This window comes from Giraffa tippelskirchi, chromosome 11, assembly GCF_054371585.1.
Source record: "Giraffa tippelskirchi isolate mGirTip1 chromosome 11, T2T-mGirTip1v1.2.pri, whole genome shotgun sequence".
In the NCBI taxonomy this organism is placed as follows: domain Eukaryota; kingdom Metazoa; phylum Chordata; class Mammalia; order Artiodactyla; family Giraffidae; genus Giraffa; species Giraffa tippelskirchi.
Window position 1 is genome coordinate 127,588,534 of NC_137285.1, and position 27,384 is coordinate 127,615,917.

Sequence of the window (27,384 nt, forward strand, 5' to 3'; positions counted from 1 at the left end):
ACTTTTTCACTCTCCTCTCTCACTTTCATCAAGAGGCTCTTTAGTTCTTCTTTACTTTCTGCCATAAGGGTGGCCTCATCTGCATATCTGAGGTTATTGATATTTCTCCTGGCAATCTTGATTCCAGCTTGTGCTTCATCCAGCCCAGCGTTTCTCATGATGTACTCTGCATATAAGTTAAATAAGCAGGGTGACAATATACAGCCTTAACGTACTCCTTTTCCTATTTGGAACCAGTCTGTTGTTCCATGTCCAGTTCTAACTGTTGCTTCCTGACCTGCATACAGGTTTCTCAAGAGGCAGGTCAGATGGTCTGGTATTCCCATCTCTTAAAGGATTTTCCACAGTTTATTGTGATCCACACAAAGGCTTTGGCATAGTCAACAAAGCAGAGGTAGATGTTTTTCTGGAACTCTCTTGCTTTTTTCATGATCCAGCAGATGTTGGCAATTTGATCTCTGGTTCCTCTGCCTTTTCTAAAACCAGCCTGAAGATCTGGAAGTTCATGGTTCACGTATTGCTGAAGCCTGGCTTGGAGAATCTTAAGCATTACTTTACTAGCGTGTGAGATGAGTGCAATTGTGCGGTAGTTTGAGCATTCTTTGGCATTGCCTTTCTTTGAGATTAGAATGAAAACTGACCTTTTCCAGTCATGTGGCCACTGCTGAGTTTTCCAGATTTGCTGGCATATTGAGTGCAGCACTTTCAGAGCGTCGTTTTTGCAGGATTTGAAATAGCTCAACTGAAATTCCATCACCTCCACTAGCTTTGTTCGTAGTGATGCTTCCTAACACCCACTTGACTTCACATTCCAGGATGTCTGGCTCTAGGTGAGTGATCACACTATCGTGATTATCTGGGTCGTGAAGATCTTTTTTGTACAGTTCTTCTGTGTATTCTTGCCACCTCTTAATATCTTCTACTTCTGTTAGGTCCCTACCATTTCTGTCCTTTATCGAGCCCATCTTTGCATGAAATGTTCCCTTGGTATCTCTAATTTTCTTGAAGAGAGCTCTAGTCTTTCCCATTCTGTTGTTTTCCTCTATTTCTTTGCATTGATCGCTGAGGAAGGCTTTTTTATCTCTTCTTGCTATTCTTTGGAACTCTGCATTAAAATGAGGATATCTTTCCTTTTCTCCTTTGTTTTTCACTTCCCATCTTTTCACAGCTATTTGTAAGGCCTCCTCAGACAGCCATTTTGCTTTTTTGCATTTCTTTTTCTTGGGGATGGTCTTGATTCCTGTCTTCTATACAATGTCACAAACCTCCATCCATAGTTTATCAGGCACCCTGTCTATCAGATCTAGTTCCTTAAATCTATTTCTCACTTCCACTGTATAGTCAAAAGGGATTTGATTTAGGTCATACCTGAATGGACTAGTGGTTTTCTCCACTTTCTTCAATTTCAGTCTGAATTTGGCAATAAGGAGTTCATGATCTGAGCCACAGTCAGCTCCCGGTCTTGTTTTTGCTGACTGTATAGAGCTTCTCCATCTTTGGCTGCAAAGAATATAATCATTCTGATTTCAGTGTCAACCATCTGGTGATGTCCACGTGTAGACATCACAAACATAGAAAGCAAATTTATGGTTGCCAAACAAGGTGGGCAGCGGGATAAATTAGAAGTTTGTGATTAGCAGATATAAACTACTATATATAAAACAGATAAACAGCAAAGCCCTATTTTATAGCACAGGAAACTATATTCAGTATCTTACAGTAAACTATAATTGCCTCATACATCAGTTGGAGAGTGTCTCTTTTTCTGTTCACTATGAGAATATGTAAGACTGCAATTATTTCTTATTTTAATGTGTGGTAAACATTCTATCAATGTCATATTTGCATACAGATTTCTGACTCCTGATGCGATTTAGTTGTTGTTGTTAAGTCGCTAAGTCATGTCTAATTCTTTGTAACCACATGGACTGCAGCACACCAGGTTTCCCTGTCCTTCATTATCTCACCGAGTTTCCTCAAACTCATGTCCATTGATTCGTGATGCCATCCATACCATCTCATTCTCTGTTGCCCCCTTCTCCTGCCCTCAGTCTTTCCTAGCATCAGGTGGCCAAAGTATTGAAGCTTCAGCATCAGTCTTTCTAATGAATGTTAATTTCCTTTAGGATTGACTGGTTTGATCTCCTTGCTGTCCAAGGGATTCTCAAGAGTCTTCTCCAACACACCGTTCAAAAGCATCAGTTCTTGGGTGCTCAGCTTTCTTTATGGTCCAGTTCTCACATCCATACCTGACTAATGGAAAAACCATAGCTTTGACTAGATGGACCTTTGTCAGCAAAGTGATGTCTCTGCTTTTTAATATGCTGTCTAGGTTGGTCATAGCTTTTCTCCCAAGGAGCCAAGCGTCTTTTAATTTCATGTCTGCAATCACTGTTCACAGTGATTTTGGAGCCCAAGAAAATAAAATCTGCCACAGTTTCCATTTTTCCCCATCTGTTTACCACGAAGTGATGGGACCAGATGCCTTGATCTTAGTCTTTTGAGTTTTAAGCCAGCTCATTCATCTCTTTTACCTTGATCAAGAGGCCCTTAAGTTGCTCTTCACTTTCTGCCATAGGGTGGTATCATCTGCATATCTGAGGTTGTTGATATGATCTTGTTACCTCTGGCCATTGGCAGAAATTCTGACACCCCAGTAGGTCTACTCTGATAGCACCACAGTGAGGAGAGAGAGCACCTCATTATTACCACATGAAGATGGAAGTCCAGGCTACCCACATGGTCTCCACTGACACTGCATGAAACGGAGAGCTTGTTACTTCTGAGTGGGGAAAGTTCCAGCCCCTCACTGCTTGATATTAGTATAGCAGGAGATTGGGGTACCTTCTTTGGGCCTGATGAGGAATGAAGTCTAGGCTTCCTATTCAGGCTTTGAGGATGAATGGAGGTTGAGGCCATTGTGTTTTCTGTGGTGTTTGCCTATAGAATAGTGATTATTGTGTAAGCTTTCTGTCTTGCTGGATTGCCTTTTTCTTGTTTCTTTGGAGAGAGAGCAGTCTGTTTTTTGATTGTGCCTAGTGGTATTTCTGGCTTGCTAGCTTCTTCAGTTCCAACTCTCAAGTGTCTGAGGCAGAAAGAAAACACATGTAACTTATCACAGCAGCATTTAAATGGTATAGATTATCTTATTTCCAAAACAGAAAGAGACACAGACCTAGAGAACAAACATATAGAGACAAAGAGGGGAAGGATGGGGTGGGATGAATTGGAAGATAGGGATTGACCATATATATACTACTGACATATATACACTATTGTATAATATAGACAACTAATGAGAACCTACTGTATGGCTCAGGAAACTACTCTGTGCTCTGAGGTGACCTGAATGGGAGAGAAATCCAAAAAAGAGGGGACATATGTATATATATAGCTGATTCACTTTGCTGTACAGTAGAAACTTAACACAACATTGTATAGCAAATATACTTCAATAAAAATTAATTTCAAAAAATCACCAAAAGTTATTGAAATAAAAAACTCAATGGATAAGTTAAAAGTAAATTAGACATTTGAAGAGAGAACTAATTAAGTGGAAAGACACATCTAAAGAAATAAGCCAGAAAGCATCACAGAGAAATAGCATGTCTAACAGCAGTTCCAAAGGGAGAAAATAGAAAAAATGCAGAAAGAAGAGATATTCAAAGAGATAATAGGTGAGGATTTTCTAGTATTCTTAAAAGATAGCTCCTCAGCTTCAAAAACAATAATTCCCAAGCAAGATAAATGAAAGAAAGTCTTTATCAGGTAAAGCAAGTGTAATAGATTAGTTCATTCAATATTGTTTCAGCCTCCATCAAGTGAGCTTTCCTGTAATGTAGATGCTAAAAAGCTAAAAACATATATTTTTCATATTTCCTTTGTAGATAAGTTTTCAAATACATTTAGATTTTGCTAATCACATGTAGTCACATGAAACTTGAATTCAGAACCAAGTTAAACGGGGAGGAGAAGTGGTAGTATGTAAGGAATCCATTTACTTATATGGATCTAGGGTGTGCATTGTAGCTCTGGAGCAAATGTGTGATAGCAACTTACTGAGCTGTGATTTATAGCTAAGTTGGTGTGATGCTGGATGCAACAGTTGGTCCAGAGGCTTTCCAATTCTCCAGGTTTGTAAATGTGAAAAAGAAAAAAAAATTCCTTTGGCAAAATAAATCTGTAGTAGTGTTCAGAAGTCATTTCTGGAGTGTCTAAATCTGTTCAGTATTTCTTCTGGAATTGAAACAATTTATTTTCTGCTTTAGATAGAGGTATTATCTGCAGTTGAATCCTGATTGATACCTGTTTTTAAAAAGCATACTAAAAATGCTGAAATGCAACGACAAAGATCCTAAAAAAATCCAGAGATAGAAAACATTACCAATAAAGAAATAACATATAGTCTACAGTAGACTTATCAACAGCAATACACATGGTAGACTATCATCTTCAAAGTGTTGAGAGAAATTAACCATCAAGTTAGAGTTGTATATCCAAATATCTTTCAAAAACCAGGGTAATATAAAAACATTTTGAGATAGACAGAAGGGAAGAAATTTTACTAGTATACCTTCTTAAAGATATTTTTTAGAAGGAAGAGCTGAGATACAAGAAAGAACAGTGAAGAAGAAAAAGTGAAAAATGTATGGGGTTATCTAAACAAAATATTGTGACTTTAGTGATATCTAATTTAAGAGATTTTTTAGAAGGAATTAAAATGATGATAAAATAACATGTGAGATACAGGATAATACTCTTAGTTACATAGTTCCCAAGATCTTTATTTGAGGTTACGGTACAGCCAGTAATTAATTTTGGATTTTACATGTCCTTTTTTGGTAACTACTAAAAACAATAATTGATTTCATAATTTCAGCTACAAAAAGATGAAGGAGTAAATGGGATTATAAAAACTGAATCCAAAGAAAATGAGAAGGGGGAAAGGGGAAGCAGAGAAAAGTGAGGAAAAATACAAAGCAGAAAATGAAGGGGTAGAAATAATTTAAAATATATCAGTAATCCCAGTAAATATAAATGGACAGAGCTAAACAATTAAAAGACAAAGACTCCAGAACAGGCAAAAATCCAGGTATCTGCTATTCATAAGAAACATGATTAAAACATAAATACATAGTAATTTTGAAGGAAAAGAATATAAAAAATACATATAAAAAAAAAAATACATGTCATACCAGTATCGACTAAAAGAAACCTGGACTAGCTATTTTAACAACAAAGAAATTTAAGGCATTATTCACAACAGAGGTGTTCATTACATTGTTATTAAAAGGTTCTATTTACCACATCCCAAAAGGTGGCAACTCTAAACTTGTATGGAAATTTTTAAACAAAAATTGGCAGGATTACAAAGGAGAAATAGGTAACCATGCTACCATGATGAGATATTTTAGCACAGTACTTAGACTAAAAAATGTGGATAGGCAAAATTTTAGTAACATTAAAAAATGATTTTATATACTCAACAAGTAAAGAATGTATGATCTTTTCATTCATGGAGTAATTATTAAATCTACCAATACTAGCATTAAAGCAAAGTTCAACAGATTTTAAAGAATTGGTGTCATGCATAGCATGTTCTCTGACAATTAGTTAAAACAAAACAGAATTAGTCAAAATAGCACATATATTTGGAAACTTATAAGTACACTTGTAAATATGAGTAAAAAAAAAATCATAATAAAAATATTGAAATACTTGGGTTGTAATCAAAATGAAAATACTACAAACCAAAATAGGATGTAGCTTAAGTCGTTCTTAGACATGTTTACATTAAATATTTACATTAGAAACAGAGAGTCTGAAGAATAATGAGCTAAGTATTTGAGTAATTAGAAAATAGATTAATAGAATAAACCCAAAGAGAAATGAAGAATGATACTGATAAAAGAAATTAATGGGAGGGGGAAAGCTACTGTATTGAAAATCAATAGATATCTAATTTTGTTTCTTTCTGAAACACTACTAAAACTATAACAAAAGAATTTATTTATAAAGCATAAACCCACAAGTTGAAGACTCAATAAAGTTTTAGAAGCTAGAAAGTAAATAGATTACTGCTAATTGCCGTAACTAACCCAAGAAAGCTAAATTCTAAGCCAATAACCTCTAGTTTACAACAGAGAATTTTCTCAAATATCAAACTTTAGCAGCAACAGACAGTTTGGTGAAGGAGATGGAGGAGAGGTCTGAAATAAACGGCACTGATTCAAAGGTTTAAGAAATGGTTATATGCTTAGGTTCCCTCACCTAGCTTCATGCCATGAAGCAACTGCGGAAGTCTACAGATTTAATCTCTGAAAAGGGTGAACAGTGTGTCTTCATTGGGTTTTGGCAGGCACAATTGAGCATACAAATACCATACTGAAATCAGGTAAATTGGGTGACCTTGTTCTTTATGAATGCTGAATGCAAAAACATCGAGACAGAATATTTAAAGAATCTTCTCATTGAGTATATGAGTAGCCTAAAAGTCCTCATTGATATTGGTATTGAGGGTTCCCTAACAATTGACCCAGGAAAATAGCCCTACAGTAAAGGTTACTAGTCTAAAGGCCACAAATGAATACTTGCTTGGGATCACCTTTTTAGTTTCTTACTCTTAAGAATAAGGAGACAGTGCCAGATGTATGATGAATACATTCAATATGAAAGAGGCCAAAACAAGGGAGAAAAAAATCAGCTTATTATAAACAACTTATACATGAAGAAACTTCAAAAACAACAAAATGACAACAAATATTATAATTCATTAGTATTCTTAGGAATGTAGTATATCTATGAATCAAGAGTACAATGCTATAAAAAAAGAACATTCAGAGAATCCCCCCAAAATGGACATTAAAAATATAATAAAAAGCTGAAATGAATATTTTGAAAGATACAGTTAAAGAAGACATTGGAGTTCTTTCTCTTGAACACACAATGTGATTGTCTTATGGTCCATGAGCCGCCATACCCATTTACCAGCAAGCATCCACCACAAGAGAGACACTGAGCTCATGTTATGGTCCAGAGTGAACAGGACAGCATGGGGCCTCTTGGCCTCAGGACCCTTGGACCCACTCACCACCGCTGCTGTGGACAAATAGCAAGTGTTTCCTCAAATCCATGGTCCCTGGGTGCCATCAGAATGGTGGGAGAGAAATGGAGAATAGAAGGAACTCAATAGGTGTTCTGATTTCAGGACCAGGATAAAGGGGAAGGGTACTGTGCAGAGAAAGGGAAGGGAGGAGATCATCACCAAAACAATTCAAGAAAATATCCTGTAATTGAAAAATAAGAGTTAACAGATTAAAAGAACCTACTGCGTACTTAGCACAGTGGGTAGAAATAGACCCATGCCAGTTTCAGAATTCTAGACAAGGACAGTTCTACAAGGTTAGAGTCAGAAGGTAGATATACTACATATAAAGGATCAGGGATCAGAATGGTTTTGGACTTGCCAAAGGAAAACTGGAAGCCAGTTATAGGATAATACCTAGCCAAACTGTTGATAAAATATGGTGACAGAATACATTTTCATATGTCCAAGTTCTCAAAAAAAAGAAATTTATATACCATAAACTAGTGCTCAGAAACTTGTGGAAGGATGTGTTTGACCAAAATAAGAAAACCAAAAAGGAAGAAGACATAGGAAGCAAGACAAAGAAAATCCAACACAAGTGAAGGCAATTCCCAAAGTGAAGGCAAAGGGAAGGGATTTTTCAGAAAATGGCTCTCCACTAGACAGGCAACCAGTCCAGAGTGAAGCAGTGTGACTCCAGATACAGATACATTGAGGGTCTTCTGTGTTACACACTCTTGACCTGATAACATACAAGTAGTCTGTCCCCAGAATCTTACCTGTACTTAGCTTGCATGGACCATGTGCTGATGAAGTTCTTGCTCTCTCTTACGTGCCCTGCTACCTGGATAACCAGAGACATTCATTTCACCCCACAGAAGAATTTTGCTTTGAACTACTTCTGAGAGCTGAAGATTGGCCCTGGTAAGTAAGCTTAGAAGCAGGAAATAGAGAGTATCTCACCCCTAGTGATCACTTCCCTGTCATATCTCAGCACCTGGCCCATCCTGCAGTTCTGCCAAATGCCTTCACTCTGTGCTTCCTGGGACTCATTCTTGCCTCCCTCAAATGGGACAGTGATAAACTCTGAAAAGCTGAAGGCCTACTTTGACTCTTTTAAACTCATCTTTTTTGAGAATCTTCATCAAAGTATGGCAGAAATGTCCCTTGCATGCACAACCAAATTTGTGTTTTTCTGATGATTTTTTTTTTTTTTTGGCCACATTGGGTCTTGCCGTGTGCGGACTTTCTCTAGTTGCTGTGTGTGGGCTTAGTTGCTCCACAGCATGTGGAATCTTCCTGGACCAGGGATCAAATCCGTGTCTCCTGCATGGCAGGCAGATTCTTAACCACTGGACCACCAGGGAAGTCCCTGATGATTTTTAAATTAATAACACAAATCATTTGTTTATGTGCAAATCCTTATAGTTAAAACAAGATCCCCTGGAGGGGGGCATGGCAACCCATTCCAGTATTCTTGCCTGGAGAATCTCATGGACAGAAGCTATCCCAGTCCATGGGCTTGCAAAGAGTTGGACATGACTGAGCAACTAAGCACAAATAGTTAAAGTATTTGAGAAAATCTATTCTTGTCATTCACTATATTAAAAAATAAAGGACAAAAACTACATGATGATAGGAATACATTCAGATAAAGCATTCTGTAAAATTCAGCTATTTATGATCTAAAACAAAATAAAACACTTTACAAACTCAATGGAAGGGAACTTTCTTAACCTGTAAACTACAGCATCTACCACATTTCCATGAAATGTTTTTAAAAGTTACCTTTAAAATCAAGACTAAAACAAGGATATACATCATCACCACTTCTAGTCAACACTGTATTGGTGGAAGTCCTATCCAACGTAGTGTTTGCAGATGACACGATCACATACAGAAAATACCACAAGATTCGTACCACAAGATTACTAAAAGCAATAAATGGAATTCAGCAAGGACATGAGGTTCAAGTCTATATTGAAAAATCATTTTTCTATGTACTAGCACCAAACAAGTGCATAGTAAGTGAAATTTTTGAAAGCATAATGTACAATAGCATCAAAAAACATCAGTTACTTAAGGATTAAATTTAGCAAATATATGCAAGCTGTATCTGTTGGAAACTGTGGTGAATAAGTTTTTGCTGAGCCAAATTAAAGAAGACCTAAATAAATAGATGTATCATTTTCATGGATTAGAAAACTTCAATGTTATTAAGATGTCATTTCTCTCCAAATTGATCTGTAGGTTCAATACAGTCACAACAAAAATCTTTGCAGGCTATTTGGTAAAAATTGGGAAACGGTTTCTGAAATTTACATGGAAATGCAGAGGATCTAAAAGGGCCAAAACAGTTTTTTGAAAAAGAACAAGAGAGAGGCCTATCTACAGAACAGAAACAGACTCACAGATAGAGCCAACAGACTTGTGGTTGCCAAAGGCAAGACTGGGGTGGGGAATGGATTGAGAGTTTGAGGTTAGCAAATACAAGCCATTATATACAGAATGAATTACAAGACCTACTGTATAGCACAGGGAATTATATTCAGTGTCCTGCAATAAACTATAATGGAAAATATGTGTATGTAACTGAATCACTTTGCTATACACCAGAAACTAACAGAACATTGTACATCAGCTATAGTTCAAAAAAAATTTTTTTTAATTGAAAAAAAAAAGGACATGAAAGGCAACTCACAGACTTGGAGAAAATGTTTGCAAAATATATATCCAACAAAGGACTTAAATTTAAACTATATAAAGAACCCTTGAAATTTAATAAGAAGTAACAATTTTTTTTTTAATTGGCAAAGATTCAAAACACACTATCAAAGAAGATATAGGGATGGCAAATAAGTACAAGAAATGATGCTCAATAACATTTATCATTGAGAAATAAAAATTAAAGCCACAGTGAGATACCTCTATATACCTATAGGGCAAGTAAAATGAAAAAGACTTACATCATAGCAAGTGTTGGTTAGGTTGTAGAACAAAAAACTCTTCTACCCTGAAGATGGGAATGTAAAATGATACAACCCCTTAGTACTGATTAAACAGTTTAGCTGTCTTAAAAAGTAACATTTATCGGCCAGACATTTTAACTATTCTCCTATCTTTTTAGCCAAGGGAAGTGAAAGCATATGTCCATACAAAGACTTATTTATGAATGTTCATAGTTTCTTTTATTTATTAGAGCAAAAAAAACTGGAAACAACAGAAATATCCACCAACATTTGAACAGATAAACTGTGGTATATCCATATAGTGGAGTACTACTCAACAGTAAGAGGAAATGAATATTGATACACAACAGCATGGATGAATTTCAAAATAATTATGCCAACTGAAAGAAGTCGTGTAACGAAGATAATATACTGTATTATTCCATTTATATAACATTCTAAAAAACATATGAACTAATTTTTTGGAGGTAAAGGTTAAAGCTATAAAAAAAAAAAGTTCATTAGCTACACCTGTTATTTTGGATAACTCACCAAACTTCAGTCTCCTCATCAGCAAAGTTAAAGAAGTGTTTATTTGAAGATTGTATTCATATGTATGTGTTTATTTGCAGATTATATTCATATGTGGTGTTTATTTATATATATTGTGTGTATCTAATATACTGTCGTGCCTGACACAGAGCTGGTGACTCCATTGGTGTGTTTTCTATTCCACCAGCCCTCTACCTCGTCCAAGGAACTGATAAAGTTACTGGGTGCTTTCAGATTACCTTCTTGATACATTTAGCAAACTCTTGGTGGCACTTTTCTTCCTCAGTACCTTTTAATGGCTAAATGTAATGGGCAGATGTATTAGAGAATTGAATAGATAGGTTGGCTTTTAATACTTATGAAAACCTTTCCCTCTCATGACATGACTTGACAAAATTTCATTTTGCTCTTTTTTTTTCCCCACACAGGGTTTATCCATGGCTTAGAGGGCTGGGTTACACATCCTTGGGTGTATTTTTATTAGGATTTTTATTATGGAACATAGATAACATCTTTTGTGATTCACTGAGGTAAGATATATTTTCAATCTTTGAAAAATATTTTTGGAATTTGTTAAGCAGAGAATTTCATAGGCATATAGAATTATGATTGCACTGAAGTGAATTTTTCCCATCATTGCAATTAAAAAGATATGTATAGCAGAATGAAGCAGGGCAAAGGTTAGTAGAGTTTGCCAAGAGAATGCACTGGTCATAGCAAACACCCTCTTCCAACAACACAAGAGAAGACCCGACACATGGACATCACCAGATGGTCAACACTGAAATCAGATTGATTGTATTCTTTGCAGCCAAAAATGGAGAAGCTCTATACAGTCAGCAAAAACACGACTGGGAGCTGACTGTGGCTCAGAGCATAAACTCCTTATTGCCAAATTCAGACTTAAATTGAAGAAAGTAGGGAAAACCACTAGACCATTCAGGTATGACCTAAATCAAATCCCTTACCATTATACAGTGGAAGTGAGAAATAGATTTAAGGGACTAGCTCTGATAGACAGAATACCTGATGAACTATGGAGGGAGGTTTGTGACATTGTACGGCAGACAAGGATCAAGACCAACCCAAGAAAAAGAAACGCAAAAAGAGCAAAATGGCTGTCTGAGGAGGCCTTACAAATAGCTGTGAAAAGAAGAGACGTGAAAAACAAAGGAGAAAAGGAAAGATATACCCATTTGAATGCAGAGTTCCAAGGAATAACAAGGAGAGATAAGAAAGCCTTCCTCAGTGATCAGTGCAAAGAAATAGAGGAAAACAATAAAATGGGAAAGACTAGCGATCTCATCAAGAAAATTAGAGATATAAGGGGAACATTTCATGCAATGATGGGCACAATAAAGGACAGAAATGGTATGGACCTAACAGAGGTGGAAGATATTAAGAAGAGGTGGCAAGAATACACAGAACTTTACAAAAAAGATCTTCACGACCCAGGTAGTCACAATGGTGTGATCACTCACCTAGAGCCAGACATCCTAGAATGTGAAGTCAAGTGGGCCTTAGCAAGCATCACTACGAACAAAGCTAGTGGAGGTGATAGAATTCCAGTTGAGCTATTTCAAATCCTGAAAGATGATGCTGTGAAAGTGCTGCACTCGATATGCCAGCAAATCTGGAAAACTCAGCAGTGGCCACAGGACTGGCAAAGGTCAGTTTTCATTTCGATTCCAAAGAATGCTCAAACTACCACACAATTGCACTCATCTCACACAACTAGTAAAGTAATGCTCAAAATTCTCCAAGCCAGACTTGAGCAATACGTGAACCGTGAACTTCCAGATGTTCAGGCTGGTTTTAGAAAAGGCAGAGGAACCAGAGATCAAATTGCCAACATCCACTGGATCATTGAAAAAGCAAGAGAGTTCCAGAAAAACATCTATTTCTGCTTTATTGACTATGCCAAAGCCTTTGACTGTGTGGATCACAGTCAGGAAGCAACAGTTAGAACTGGACATGGAACAACAGACTTGTTCCAAATAGGACAAGGAGTACGTCAAGGCTGTATATTGTCACCCTGCTTATTTAACTTATATGCAGAGTACATCATGAGAAACGCTGGGCTGGATGAAGCACAAGATGGAATCAAGATTGCCGGGAGGAATATCAATAACCTCAGATATGCAGATGACACCACCCTTATGTCAGAAAGTGAAGAAGAACTAAAGAGCCTCTTGATGAAATTGAAAGAGGAGAGTGAAAAGGTTGGCTTAAAGCTCAACATTCAGAAAACTAAAATCATGGCATCTGGTCCCATCACTTTGTGGCAAATAGATGGGGAAATAGTGGAAATAGTAACAGACTTTATTTTCCTGGGCTCCAAAATCACTTCAGATGGTGACTGCAGCCATGAAATTAAAAGACGCTTGCTCCTTGGAAGAAAAGCTATGACTAACCTTGACAGCATATGAAAAAGCAGAGACATTATTTTGCCAACAAAGGTCCATATAGTCAAAGCTATGGTTTTTCCAGTGGTCATGTATGGATGTGAGAGTTGGACTATAAAGAATGCTGAGCACTGAAGAATTGATGCTTTTGATCTGTGGTGTTGGAGAAGACTTGAGAGTCCCTTGGACTGCAAGGAGATCCAACCAGTCCATCCTAAAGGAGATCGGTGCTGAGTGTTCATTGGAAGGACTGATGTTGAAGCTGAAACTCCAATACTTTGGCCACCTGATGTGAAGAGCTGACTCATTGGAAAAGACCCTGATGCTGGGAAAGATTGAAGGCTGGAGGAGAAGGGGTCGACAGAGGATGAGATGATTGGATGGCATCACCGACTCAATGGAGATGAGTTTGAGTAAAGTCCGGGAGTTGGTGATGGGCAGGGAGGCCTGGTGTGCTTCTATCTATGGAGTCACAGAGAGTCGGACACAACTCAGTGACTGAACTGAACTCAACTGATAGCACAATAAAATTAAATTATGGGAACACGTGTTTAAATTACCTAAAAATTTGAACCTAAAAATATTCCATAACATCTATAGGGATTTTTGTGCATACATCACAGTCTGCTATGGCTGCAGCTGCTAAGGCGCTTCAGTCGTGTCCGACTCTGTACAACCCCATAGACGGCAGCCCACCAGGCTCCACCATCCCTAGGATTCTCCAGGCAAGAACACTGGAGTGGGTTGCCATTTCCTTCTCCAATGCATGAAAGGGAAAAGTGAAAGTGAAGTCGCTCTGTCGTGTCCGACTCTTAGCGACCCCATGGACTGTAGCCTCCCAGGCTTCTCTGTCTAGGTGTTTGAAATCTGCCTAATCTGCTTTATTGAAGAAATATTCACTGAAATTTGAATCTTGGATTTCTGGACTCTAGTTGTCACCTTAGACACCTTCTGTCTGGGCCTCAGTTTTCATAAAATGAACATGTTAAGTAGGTTAAACTAGTTTCCTTCCAACTCAGAATTAGCTGTCTTAATGGTATTGTGTAATCATAGACAGCAGAGGAATGAATATATTGAGTAACACCACAGAGAGGCAATCAGCAAAGTTCAAACTGGGAAATCTATAGAATGAATGACCTAATCTCTTAAGCAAATAAGTTGCAGGAGGGAGGAGGGGGGAAATGAAGGAGGAGCGTATAGATTAAAAGAGACTTGGAGACTTCCCTGATCATCCAATGGTTAAGAAATCCACCCGCCAGTGTAGGGGACATGGATTCAATCTCTGGTCCAGGAAGATCCCGTGTGCCATTTGGTTAGTAAGCCCATGCGCCACAGCTACTGAGCCAGCACTCGCCTGCGCACCCTAGAGCCTGTGCTCTGCAAGAAGAGAAGCCTGTGCACCACAACTAGAGAGTAGCCCCTGCTCGCTGCAACTAGAAAAAGCCCAAGCACAGCAACAAAGACCCAGTGCAGCCATAAATAAATAACGTTTTTTAGAAAGAGAGAGAGACTTGAGACTTCCCTGGTGGTCCAGTGGTTAAGACTCTGCTTTCAATGTAGGCACTGTGGGTTCTATCCCTGGTTGGGGAATTAAGATTCCACATGCCACCTGATGCAGCCAAGAAATGAAAAACTAAAATGAAATAGACGTAAGAGATATATCAACCAAACTCAAAAGTAATGTAATTACTTTTTTTGGATCTTGATTCAAACAGACTTGTGTTTAAAAAAATCTGTATAATTTTTATGATCAGTAATTGAATATCAAATATGATTACTAATTGATTATATTAAGGAATTAGAGATATATACTGAAATATTTAGAGATAAAATGATACACTGTCTGGGATTTGCTTCAAAATAATGTGGGAGGAGAGAAGTGGATAAGAGCTTAGATGAGACAAGATTGGCCATAAATTATAATTTTTAAAATAATTTATAATCATTGAAGCTGGGTAATGGATACATTATTATTTTATCTATTTTTGCACATGTTTGAAATGTAGACTTTAAATGCACACAAATAATACATCTTGCTTAGAAAACTAAGATCTAATTGAGTGGTTCTGAATCGGCAGTATCCATCAGAACCCTCATTGGAGCTTTTATAATGCAAAAGTAAGTCATCATTCTCTGGGTGAGTCCTCTTTGTTTCTGAGAAACAAAGTAGGTTCTTGAGATGTTTGCAGAACTTGTGGGGATATCTGGAAAATAATTTGGTGTTTCGCATTGAATTTGTCTGCTCTGATAGATGAGACTATTAATATAATACACACTTAATCACAAGGTCTAGAATCTGAGACTCAGCTGTCCCACTAGCTGAGTGACTTGGGCAACTCAATAATCTCTGAATTTTAGGCTCCTAATCTGCAAAGCACCACTTATAACAACCACCCCAAAGACTGACTATGAGGTGAAACTTTGCAGGAAACACTTGGTCCATAAGGTGTTAATAAATATTACCTGAAAGAAGGATTCCATGGACTAGTAGTTTACCTGAAAAAACTGATAAACTGTTTAGTTATGGTAGGACTTTTTATAGCTCTTAATCTGTTAATATGCATTACAAATCTCTAAAAGGGCAATAAAGTATATACTGTTTCCTACATTTATTTTGACCACAGAGTCATTTCTTCATGGAATGTCTATTAGGAATACCGTTCCTCAAAATGTAGTTTGGAAAACAATACAGCAGACAAAAGGAAATGAAATGATTGCCATGTTTGAGAATAATGTTTCAAAATGCTTAGAGACTATCAACATTAATTGTTAAATATGAAAAATAATTGAATGCTTATTTTTTCCCCCCTTCACACAGGAACTTTCGAAAGAAGGTACCACCTATCATAGGTGTTACCACACAGTTTCATGCATGGTGGCATATTTTAACTGGCCTTGGTTCTTATCTTCACATCCTTTTCAGGTAGGAAATAGAGACTTTTTAATCCTACTACTGGAGTGTTTCTTTCTTCTCAAATAGAATGTGTAAATATAAAATGTCAGAGACCGAATCAGAGTGATCTTAAGCAAGTCCTTTCCTCTCTCTGAAGCTCTGTTTTCTCATCCTGAAAGGGTGACAGCTGTATAACTGACCTCTGGCACATGATCTACATTTTAAGTAGATCATTCATCTCCTTTTTTAGTGCAGTAGAATATAAACATTTCCATTTCCTGATGAACATCATATCTTTGTTTATAGAGAACAAATTTAAGAGGGAAAAAGCAGCCCGATCTCCTGAGAAGGGACTGAGAAAGCATGAGTGCATATCTGAAGTCACCAACCTACTTTGTCTCCTTTCCTGAAACAAATTGGTTGCCACTGTTTCCCTTATAAAGAATTTATTGGAGGTCAGCCACTTACAGCAAAAATGGAACCAGAATTCTCTCCGTTCATCCTACTCACATAATATGTCTGTATCACTCTCTCTCCCCTTACCAGAATTTATTTTTCTTCACAGCATTTATAAACAGTTATATATGGGTTTACTTGTTTACCTTCCTCCACTAGACTGTAAGTTCCTTGAGAGCAAGGCCTTTATTTTATTCACTGCTATTCTCCCAAGTGCTTAAAATAGTACCTGTCACGTAGTAAGCACTCAGTATATGTTGCTAAATGATTTAATGAATAAATGTTATCATAGTGATCTCTTTACCAGAGGATCAGTTCAGTCGCTCAGTTGTGTCTGACTCTTTGCGACCCCATGGACTGCAGCACGCCAGGTTTCCCTGTCCGTCACCAACTCCTGGAGCTTACTGAAACTCATGTCCATCAAGTCAGTGATGCCATCCAGCCATCTCATCCTCTGTCATCCCCTTCTCCTCCCTCTTTCAATCTTTCCCAGCATAAGGATCTTTCAAATGAGTCAGTTCTTCACATCAGGTGGCCAAAGTATTGGAATTTCAGCTTCAGCATCAGTCCTTCCAATGAATATTCAGGACCGATTTCCTTTAGAATGGACTGATTGGATCTCCTTGCAGTCCAAGAGACACTTAAGAGTCTTCCCCAACACCACAGTTCAAAAGCATCAATTCTTCGGCACTTGCCTTTCTTTATAGTCCAACTCTCACATCCATACATGACCACTGGAAAAACCATAGCTTTGACTATATGGACCTTTGTTGGCAAATTAATGTCTCTGCTTTTTAATATGCTGTCTAGGTTGGTCATAGCTTTTCTTCCAAGGAGCAAGCGTCTTTTAATTTCATGGCTGCAGTCACCATCTGCAGTGATTTTGGAGCCCAAGAAAATAAAGTCTCTCACTGTTTCCATTGTTTCCCCATCTATTTGCCATGAAGTGATGGGACCAGATACCATGATGTTTTCTGAATGCTGAGTTTTAAGCCAACTTTTTCACTCTCCTTTTTCACTTTCATCAAGAGACTCTTTAGTTCTTCTTCGCTTTCTACCATAAGAGTGGAGGTTATTGATATTTCTCCTGGCAATCTTGATTCCAGCTTGTGCTTCATCCAGTCTGGCATTTCTCATGATGTACTCTGCATATAAGTTAAATAAACAGGATGACAATATACAGCCTTGACGTACTCCTTTCCTGATTCGGAACCAGTCTGTTGTTCCATGTCCAGTTCTATCTGTTGCTTCTTGACCTGCATACAGATTTCTCAGGAGGCTGGTCAGGTGGTCTGGGATTCCCATCTCTTTCAGAATTTTCCACAATTTATTGTGATCCACACAGTCAAAGGCTTTGGCGTAGTCAATAAAGCGGACGTAAAATATTTTTCTGGAACTCTTACTTTTTTGATGATCCAATGGATGTTGGCAATTTGATCTCTGGTTCCTCTGCCTTTTCTAAAACCAGCTTGAACATCTGGAAGTTCACGGTTCATGTATTGCTGAAGCCTGGCTTGGAGAATTTTGAGCATTGCTTTGCTAGCATGTGAGATGAGTGCAATTGTGTGGTAGTTTGAACATTCTTTGGCATTGACTTTCCTTGGGTTTGGAATGAAAACTGACCTTTTCCAGTCCTGTGACCACTGTTGAGTCTTCCAAATTTGCTGGCATATTGAGTGCTGCATTTTCACAACATCATCTTTTAGGATTTGAAATAGCTCAGCTGGAATCCCATCACTAGCTTGTTCGTAATGATGCTTCCTGAGGCCCACTTGACTTCACATTCCAGGGTGTCTGCCTCTATGTGAGTGATCACACTATCGTGGTTATCTGGATCATGAAGATCTTTTTTGTATAAGTCTTCTGTGTATTCTTGCCACCTCTTCTTAATATCTTCTGCTTCTGTTAGGTTCATACCATTTCTGTCCTTTATTGTGCCTATCTGCATGAAGTATTCCCTTGGTATCTCTAATGTTTAATCCCAAATTCATCTCAAGAATTGAGAGAGCTTAAATATTTGTAGAGAGGGGAAGAAAATTTTCCTCTGAACCAATGTGAAAATTTATTCAAGTAAAATTTTAGAATACCTTCTCAAAATAACATTTGCGTCCCACCTATCTAGAGATCAATCTATTTAGGCAACCTGAATTATCTAAAATTTAACTACTTGAGAAATACATAAAAAGAACCTCTGGGCAGCTAAATAAGAATCACTGAATTCATACCGTGAAGAGCTCGAGGTTATTAATTATGGAAGAGCTTTAAAAACTTTGGCTCTATGTATACTTATTTTACTTTTGCTGCTCTCACTGCATTGATTGTTTGGATTCTTAGCCCAGAGCATATTAGAAGTATCTATTTAAGAGGAAGGGTTATGGTAGGAAATGTTTGGGAAAACTGACAAATGATAGAAAAGCAGAACCAAAAGTAACTATAACAGACCCAAGAATTAGAAACTTGTTTCTGTAACACTCCCCAAGAAGTCCCAAGGACATTACTGCTGTGTAATATATCAATGAATTTTTCTAGTAAATACTCAAGAAGGGGTGAAATTATACTCAATATATCCTATTTTGAAAGACTAGGGTTTTCCACTCCTCCCTCCCCTTTTCTACGTTTTCCTTTCCATCTTTTTTTTTTTTTTTACTTTCTCCTTCTGTCCTCCTGATGTGTCCTCCTGGTATTTCAAGGAAATAAGGCAGTCAGGGGGAAGAAGTGCTGTGCAGAGGTACCAGCATTCAATGTCCAAGGAATAGAGAGTAAGGAAAAGGGGTCAGTGGTAGTAGCATGCTGAACTCCTCTAAGAAAATCAAAGTGATGAGGATGGGGCTTCTGTGTGGGACGGGAAGCAGGATGGTGAGAGGAGGGGATGGATGGAGGAGGTAGCTGGAGTTGGGAAATAGGTTACATTTGACAAATAAATTAATTGATTAAACAGTAAGTAAGTATATTGAGAGGTTAACAAGAGCCTGATTTCTCCACTGTATTACAAGGGATTTAAAAATATGAAAAGAGGGAAAGATAGAAGGAACTCTGAGGGGGTTAGATTGGAATTAAAAGTATTGGTATTGGGCATTCCCTGATGGTTCAGTCGTTAGGACTTTGCACCTTCATTGCTGTGGCCCAGGTTCAGTCTCTGGTTGGAGAACTAAGGTCGCACAAGCTGTACAGTGGTGCTGCCAAAAAAACCCAGAAACACACTCAAGAATGTGTGACACACACTCACACTTACATATGTACATACACTTAGATATAGGACACATTAGATGTATTCAAATTGCAATCTATTGAATAAAATAGGAATCTGTGACTGCATACTAATATAAATAAATGAATAAATAAATGAGAAGGGAAAGCTTTTCCTTACAAAAGAATGCCGACTAATAAATGCAGAAGGAATAGTAGAAACAAATAATTACCATTTGGGAACTATCTTATGGCTATATGATAGATATTAATTAACAATTGATCTCTGGCTGATAGGTGGACATTTGATGAGGAATACAGATTGGCATAATTCAGAATTATTGAACACTCTCATGAGTATTATGAAATACTCCCCTGATTCTCCCCTATTAAAACACTAACACAGAGGGGAAAATGGTGAATTTACAGTGAGGAAAACTGGTAGCAACCGACTTTCCTGTATCTAAGGTTGGCATTGCCCATGATGGGGCTGGTCACTTTAGTGTGACTCCTGATACAGTGCACTGAAATGAGTTCAGCATCATTTCTGTGGTATTCCTGCCAGAGTTTCAAGGCCTGTGTCTGTCCATGAAAACATTGATGAAATCATCTTGAAGGTATTTCTACAGAGTGAAAGTCTTGTAAATCCATCAAGTTATGGGAGACAGAGAGCTGAAGAATTTTTGAGTTAGGAAATGATGGTTAAGACATTACATGGAAACTAAATGCAATGCATGTTTCTGGATAAGACCCTGAATCAGGATGGAGAAGAGAAATTGTTGGGACATTCAGCAAAATTTGAAATGTTTTGACTTGGATGGAGTACTTTATTAATATTAATTTCCTGGTTGGAACAGTTATATTATAATAATGTAGGAGAGTGTTGTTTTGTAGTGTTACACAATGAAGTATTTAGGGATGATGGTCATCATGTCATATAATGACCCCGTAGGAAATAGATAAATAGATATACACATACATGTACATTATGGGTTTTTCTGTTTTTGTGTATGGGTATAAATATAAAACAGATGTGGCTAAATGATAACAATTGGGGATCTGGAATAAGGGGATACAAGAATTCTTAATCTTGCAACCTTTCTGTAAGTTTCAAACTGTTTTTAAATTTAAAAAAAACAAAAAAGAGAGAAAGGCCAGGCCTATTTTTGTGAAGAGGAGGCTGAGCACACATATATGCTGAGAAATGTGAAAACTCTTTGTAAGGTTACACATAAGCTGTTAAATAACAGCAATTAGCTCTGAGCTGAGGGTCAGGAATGGGAGACAGACCTCCTTTTTCCTGTACACCTTTTCATACTGTTTGAATTTTTAACCAAATGCTTGTATTAGCCATTCAAAAAATAATTTAAAAATAAAGCAATAGGATAGTTTATATAACCCTTAAGTGAGCTACAGTAATATTTTTAAACTCTCTTCTTTATTCTTTAATTACAGTGAAAATGGTATTATCATACATTACTTAGTGTAAATTGGTGCAATCCATTTGGAAAGAAATTTGATGCTGCATATGTTGATGAAAATGAAATGTTTATATTTTTATCACAATTATTAGCTTTCTCAAAATTTATCCTAAAGAAAAAATCCTTGAAAAATGAAAATGTGTGTAAACACAGAAAGTTTTATTACTGTTGTTTAATTTAGCAAAAGAAAAACAATAATAGGAGAAAAATAAAATATCTAATAGTTAGGAAAGAATCATAAAGTAAATCATAGCATCTCCTTTATTCAGCCATTTAAAATTATAAATATGAAAATTTTATGGCAACATAGACATTTTTATTTTTAAATGAAACGAAGTCATGTATATATAATTATTAAACCAGTGTAAAAATTCATTTGCATCGTGACACAGTTTAAAGTAAATGTACAAAAATTGAAGCATTTTGATGAGATTTGGTAGCAAGATTTTGAGTTAATTTTTTTGTTTTCTAGTAATGTTAAAATGTTTTCCTGTTGTGTTTTTTTTTAAGGAGACAGGAAGAATAGAATATATTTTAGATACATTTCACCCTAAATAACTAAAATAAAAGAAACTTCCATGTTGTAAGTTTTAATTATATGGAAATTTTGATTCTGTAGGTCCCTCATTGAAGGGAACATGTGAATAATGATATTTCAGAGGGACAATTTGAGAATTTAGTAACATGATGTACTCTAAAACTTAAGTCTTGTACAGATGTTTGAAACAAAGAGTAACAGAGTAGAGTAAAATACCTGAGTTCAGATCTTTACTCCTCTACTTCATAACTGGGTAACAGTCTTGAGCCAAGTTATTTACTTAGCTATAAGTCTCCCATTTCCTGATCTATTAAAATAAGGAGAATACCCTTTTATTCCATAGATTGTTGAAATGATTAAATTGAGCAGGACTTTAATTTGCAGTGATGCCAGCCTGGGACATTCAGACAGATTTCCTGCTAAAACAACAAAGAGTGTTGGATAATATTAAAAGCATCAAATTTTGGCAATATTAAAAGAAATAAGTTACAGTCTAAAAGCAAACAGGTACCTAAAAAGGAGCACCACAGCTGCTTTGGGCTGGAAGAATTTTTGTCAGTCCATCAATTCTAAGCTCTGATTCCATGCCCTCATGGACCAAAGGAGTCAGAAGTCAAGACCTACAGCTAAACAAAGAAAAGAAGCCAGCCCAAAGAAGGGAGTCTAATGGAAGACTTTTCTACATCAAGTTGGATGAATCAGAAGTAAGCTCACCCTATACTCCACCCCCAAAAGACTAAAATGTAAGTTGCTTTGAAACTGAGCAGAGTAAAAAAAAAAATAGGAAATTAGGGGAGAGGAATATGTTTCACAGAAGTAGCCATCAGACATTACTCACAAATTTACAGCCACCTACCAATCCAGACCTTAGAAATAAAGTGTGTATAAAGCTCTGGGTCCAGTGCTTGCCCACATGTTGTAGGTACTTAATAAATAGTTGAGAGTGGTGGAGGGAACAGCAAGGATTGGAATCCAGGGCTTCTCTGCCCCAGTCCAGGACTCTTCACTAAAGAGAGGAGAGAATATGGTAGCTTCACTTTAGAGATTAACATCTGAAAAACCGTCAGAGTAAGGTTATATTATTATAGTCTTGGACAGCGAGGAGATCAAACCAGTCAATTCTAAAGGAAATCAACCCTGAATATTCTTCAGAAGGACTGAAGCTGAAGCTCCAACACTTTGGCCACCTCATGCAAAGAGCCGACTCTTTGGAAAAGACTCTGATGCTGGGAAAGATTGAGTGCAAGTGGAAAAGGGGGCAACAGAGAACGAGATGGTTGGATGGCATCACTGACTCAATGGACATGAGTTTGAGCAAACTCAGGGAGATAGTGAAGGACAAGGAAGCCTGGTGTGCTGCAGTCCAAGGGGCTACAAAAGAGTTGGACATGACTTAGTGACTGAATAACAACAAAGGTTATATTCTAAGACAGTGCAGTATTCTTAATATACGATGCCTCTCCACAATTCCAGTTTGAGGGACAGTAGAATGGTGTAGCCACACTAAATTCCTCAAAGTTACCACGCTTTTTTTCATTCTCTTATTTAAAGTAGGAAATTTTTCATGCTATAAAATTATGTTTTGTATATGTACTCATGCTCTATATTACTATTCAAATAAAATTAAATAGTGTACATAAACTATGTATGTTGTAAGTTATACACAGTTTAATAAATTTTAAAGAATGCTCTGAAGAAGTGATACTTTTCTGGTTATTTCACACCTATATTATAATCCTTGTAGAGTTGATATAACCATTTCTAAAATGTTCTAGGAATACTCTACCTTAATTCTTACTACCATATATCTTCAGAGATGAAACTGGCAATCATGACATGAATCACATCAAGCATGAGTGGAATGCTCCCTACTAAAAATATCCTGAGTGTCCAGTGCGAGAGTTATTCATTTCTCCGTCTTCCTTAGTATTTTGCCGAGTATTTTGCACAGAGTAGATTCTCAAAAAAATGGTTACTAAAGTTCATTTAGCAGTGCTACTTTTTCTTTGTATATACAGAGGCAGTGTGGTTGAATTTGTCAGTAAGCCAGTTTACATGAATTAAAAATTTGTCTGAACTTATTTACAAAACAGACATAGACTCATAGACATAGAAAGCAAATTTATGGTTACCAAAGGGGAAAGGGGGTGGGGAAGGAGGGATAAATTAGGGCTTTGGGATTAACAGATGCACACTACTATATATAAAATAAATAGCAAGGATCTACTGTATAGCACAGGGAACTATATTCAATATCTTATAATAACCTTTAATGGAAAGTAATCTGAAAAAGAATACATGTGTGTGTGTATATACATACATACATACATACATACATATATATATATATGTATATAAAATCACTTTGCTATGCACCTGAAGCTAATACAACACTGTAAGTCAACTACACTTTAATTTTTAAAAAAACTATCTGAAAAGCTCTTCCCTCTCCCCTTTTCTTTCAGTTTATATACAAGAACACTTTATTTGAGATACAGGCCGAAAGTGAAGGTAAGTCTCCTTCCTAGGGAGTTGTGTGTATGTGTGTGTTGGAGGAGGAGGTAATGGGAGGATGGGATGGAGGTAGAAGGGGATGGGGTGGAAAGAGTACAGGCTTTGGAACCAGATGCTCTTGAATCTTCTGTCTTTGACTTACTGCTTTATGACCCTGGGCAAGTCTCCTTTCCTCAAACCTTAGTTTCTTCAGCAATATAAAATGAAGCTGTTAATAGCTAAGTTGAAGAGCTGTTTTAAGCATCTGAGAGAATTTAAATGCCCAGCTCCATGCTTGACAAAGTAGATGCTTAATATACTTAAATAAATAAAAATTGTTTCTGAGATATGGTGCCGACCTGGAAAGAATATGCTGTGCTCTGATTATTAATACCAGGACAACCAGTAACAAACCACTGTAGTCATAGCCCATGACTTCTTTTTCAGGGATAACATGGAACAGTTTTATCTTCTTTCATTTTGTCCTAACTTGTTTCCAAACAGTTTCTCTTCGGAATCTGGCCAGTGATCCTGTTTGAGCCTCTCAGGAAGCAGTGATGAATTGTTCCACCAAGAAAAGAAAATAGCACATACCCTAGGCCTAGCCAAACGAACAAGGAAATAAAGATCTACATGTTCAAATGTATTATGACCATCACAGCAAAGGAGTGACTTTCTGACATGCTGCCAGCCACACAGAGAATGAGGAATGGGACTTGTTGGATGTTTAGCTTTTGTCTTTATCTCATTTGTCTTCCCTCTCCTCACCCTCACCCTAAGATGTTTAAAAAGAAACAGACATGATGTGTATGTATATACCTGAATGCTGGAAGTATTGGGCTTCTCTTAACGGGTTAACAGTTTATGCAGATCATAGGAAGTTAACTTTTTCTCTTTTTTGACAAGGCTTGCATATGAACTTTTCCTAATATTTGATTAAATAATGAAAACAGTCAGCTAAGGACTGGCAAAACCCCATACCCAGTTGGCCTGCTATGAGGCAGCACTTAGCTGTGTCAGCCTTGGTTTATATTTTTGTCATTATCTGCCTCTGTGCTGGTCAGAGTGTTCTAAGCAAGCTCAGACCTGCCACTGGGTTCTATACTTGTCACATTCCAGATTTACAGTGGGCGCTGGAGTGTCTCTGTGTTCACAGCCCAGCAGCGTGGGTGAGTCAGTCATCTTCTACCCTTTATGAAGACTGCCAGGACATCTGTAGAATGTTCCATCTCCAGCCAGTTAAAGGTGGTTGCTCTGTTTCCTTTGATCTTTGCAGATCTTTAAGTTGTGACTGTTCTTATGGCTAGGCAAACATGATTGGTGGACTGACCTACTCATATTTCATCCTCCTAGAATAACTTATTTGAAGTTACCAGTAAATGTCGTTGTACTCTAACTTTAAAATTATGCAACATTTTCCAGTTTTCAGAGAGTCCAGAGTTATGCCCAGGGAAATGTATGGGGTTAACTAGAGCTAAAATGATCAGGATCCTATTTACATAAAGCATATTAGAATGCCTGCTCCTTCATGTTTTTTGAAGGAAATAGACATAAGGGTTGAAAACAGCTCTAACTTACTTGAACTTGTAACAGAACTACCAAAAATTAAAGTGCTAAGATCCGGCAGTGAAATCTCATTGTAAGGCAGCTAATTCTGTTGGAGTTGAATGTATAACAAATTGAGTCACTTGTCACAGACACAACACCTGCCTGGAGTAAAAACTTGATTTGACCCCTTTGCTCATATATCACCATATTTGTAGCTCTGTACATGCATTTTTACAACTTTTCTGTGCTTATACATTATTATAAAATCCATATTGTTTTTATTACATGGTATCATTACCCCAAATTAAATTCTGAGCTATAGCTTCCAAAGGAAAGTCATTTTTTCTTATGCAGAGATGTAAGACACTTCTGTTGTTTTTCTATTCTTCAGTAAGAAACTTTGGTACTAATTTAAAACCAATGCAAATTTTGTTGTTTTTCTTCACCTGCTGACCTTAGTTTTAGTCCAAGTTCTATTTTCCTTACTTTAGCATGCCAATTGGCTGATACTTCCACCTACTTTTATGATCCTCCAGGAAGAAAAACACTTGCCAAAACATAAATCTAAAAGAACTTTGGTTGTGCCTTAGGAAAATATAAACTAAACAGAACCAACACAAGCCTGTAAGACTATTCTTTCTTTTGCCTCAAGATTCTGGCATCTGGCTGCATTTCGTGGGCAACTACCTAGGCTGTCAGCCATGTGACATTTTTTGAATAAGTCATTTGTTTCACATCATTGTCTTGTTTGTGTCAGGAAGGCACTGTGAGACTAAGTTTCTACAATTTTAAGGTCAGATTAAGGGTACAGAGAACATACCCTGACACTGAGGTCCTTTTGGGCGGTTTGTTTTGTTTCAACCACAGCCACCTTGTTGTTGTAACTTCTTGTTGAATAAAGTTGTCCCGCAGTTTGGAGACTGTAACACTGTGGCCGGTTTTTCAAACACCCTTGTTTCTGCTGTGAAAACAACAGCATGAAAGCTTAGCAGAAAGCATTTTAGAAGGGTTGGACAGAAAGCAGAGACTAAATCAGGCTCTTTAATTTTCTAAGTTAGTTTTTGTCTCACGCCTGGCTCCCTTTTTAGCAATCTATGTATTAGCACACAAGACTTTGTACCTGTGCCATATCAAGTATCAGTATTACAGAAATACTGATGACCTTTGTGAAACTGCTGAATCATCTTTGTTTCTATATGGCTTAATTTTTTTATCCCTTCTAGGACTTTGGGTTATATTATTACAGGGTTGGGTTATTACTCCTTCTCTTCCCTGTATTAACATTATCTGTTCACTTCCTGTTAACTAGGGTATGCCAAAAGAAACCTGTTTTCTTCTAAGTAAAGAATGTTTTGTGTACATGTCACTTAATGTCAAAGGTGCTCATTTGTGAGCCCTATAGCAAATTGTATTTTAGAAAACATTAGTCCTTTATGAGGATGTGAAAGAAGCAATTAGCTTGTACATTTTACTACCTCTGCTGCCCTTTTAACTCCAGAAAACTGAAAGCTGTTTGACTCCTTTTAAGGAAAAACTAGATGAAAGGTGGTTATGTTCATCTGATTGGTCACTCTACCCACCCCTCCCAACTTGGTGCTTTCGTGAAACATTGCCACTCCTAAAATGATCTCTTTTAGCCTTGTGATATTATATAAATTAATTTGAACAGGATAAACATTTGTTTTTGAGTAATCCACAAATGAGAACCCCAAATAGTGCTATTTGGTTTAGAATTAGATCAAATATTATGGTTTAATTTCAGTACAGAATTTCCACAACTGGACTTTCCTTATACTG

The 27,384-nt window shown here is 37.1% G+C and overlaps 1 protein-coding gene across 3 annotated transcripts in view; it reads left to right on the forward strand.

Moving 5' to 3' along the window:
- The window catches only part of ACER3 (alkaline ceramidase 3), a 148,481-nt gene extending 121,968 nt beyond the window's left edge, over positions 1-26,513 (forward strand). For all 3 annotated transcript variants that reach the window (XM_081543173.1, XM_081543174.1, XM_081543176.1), the window contains 4 exons: positions 11,016-11,117; positions 15,811-15,915; positions 24,012-24,057; positions 24,544-26,513. In XM_081543173.1, coding sequence (XP_081399299.1) covers positions 11,016-11,117; positions 15,811-15,915; positions 24,012-24,057; positions 24,544-24,597 — 307 coding nt within the window. In that variant the 3' untranslated portion in view covers positions 24,598-26,513. The remainder of the gene's footprint in view (positions 1-11,015; positions 11,118-15,810; positions 15,916-24,011; positions 24,058-24,543) is intronic.
- Positions 26,514-27,384: the final 871 nt, after the last annotated feature.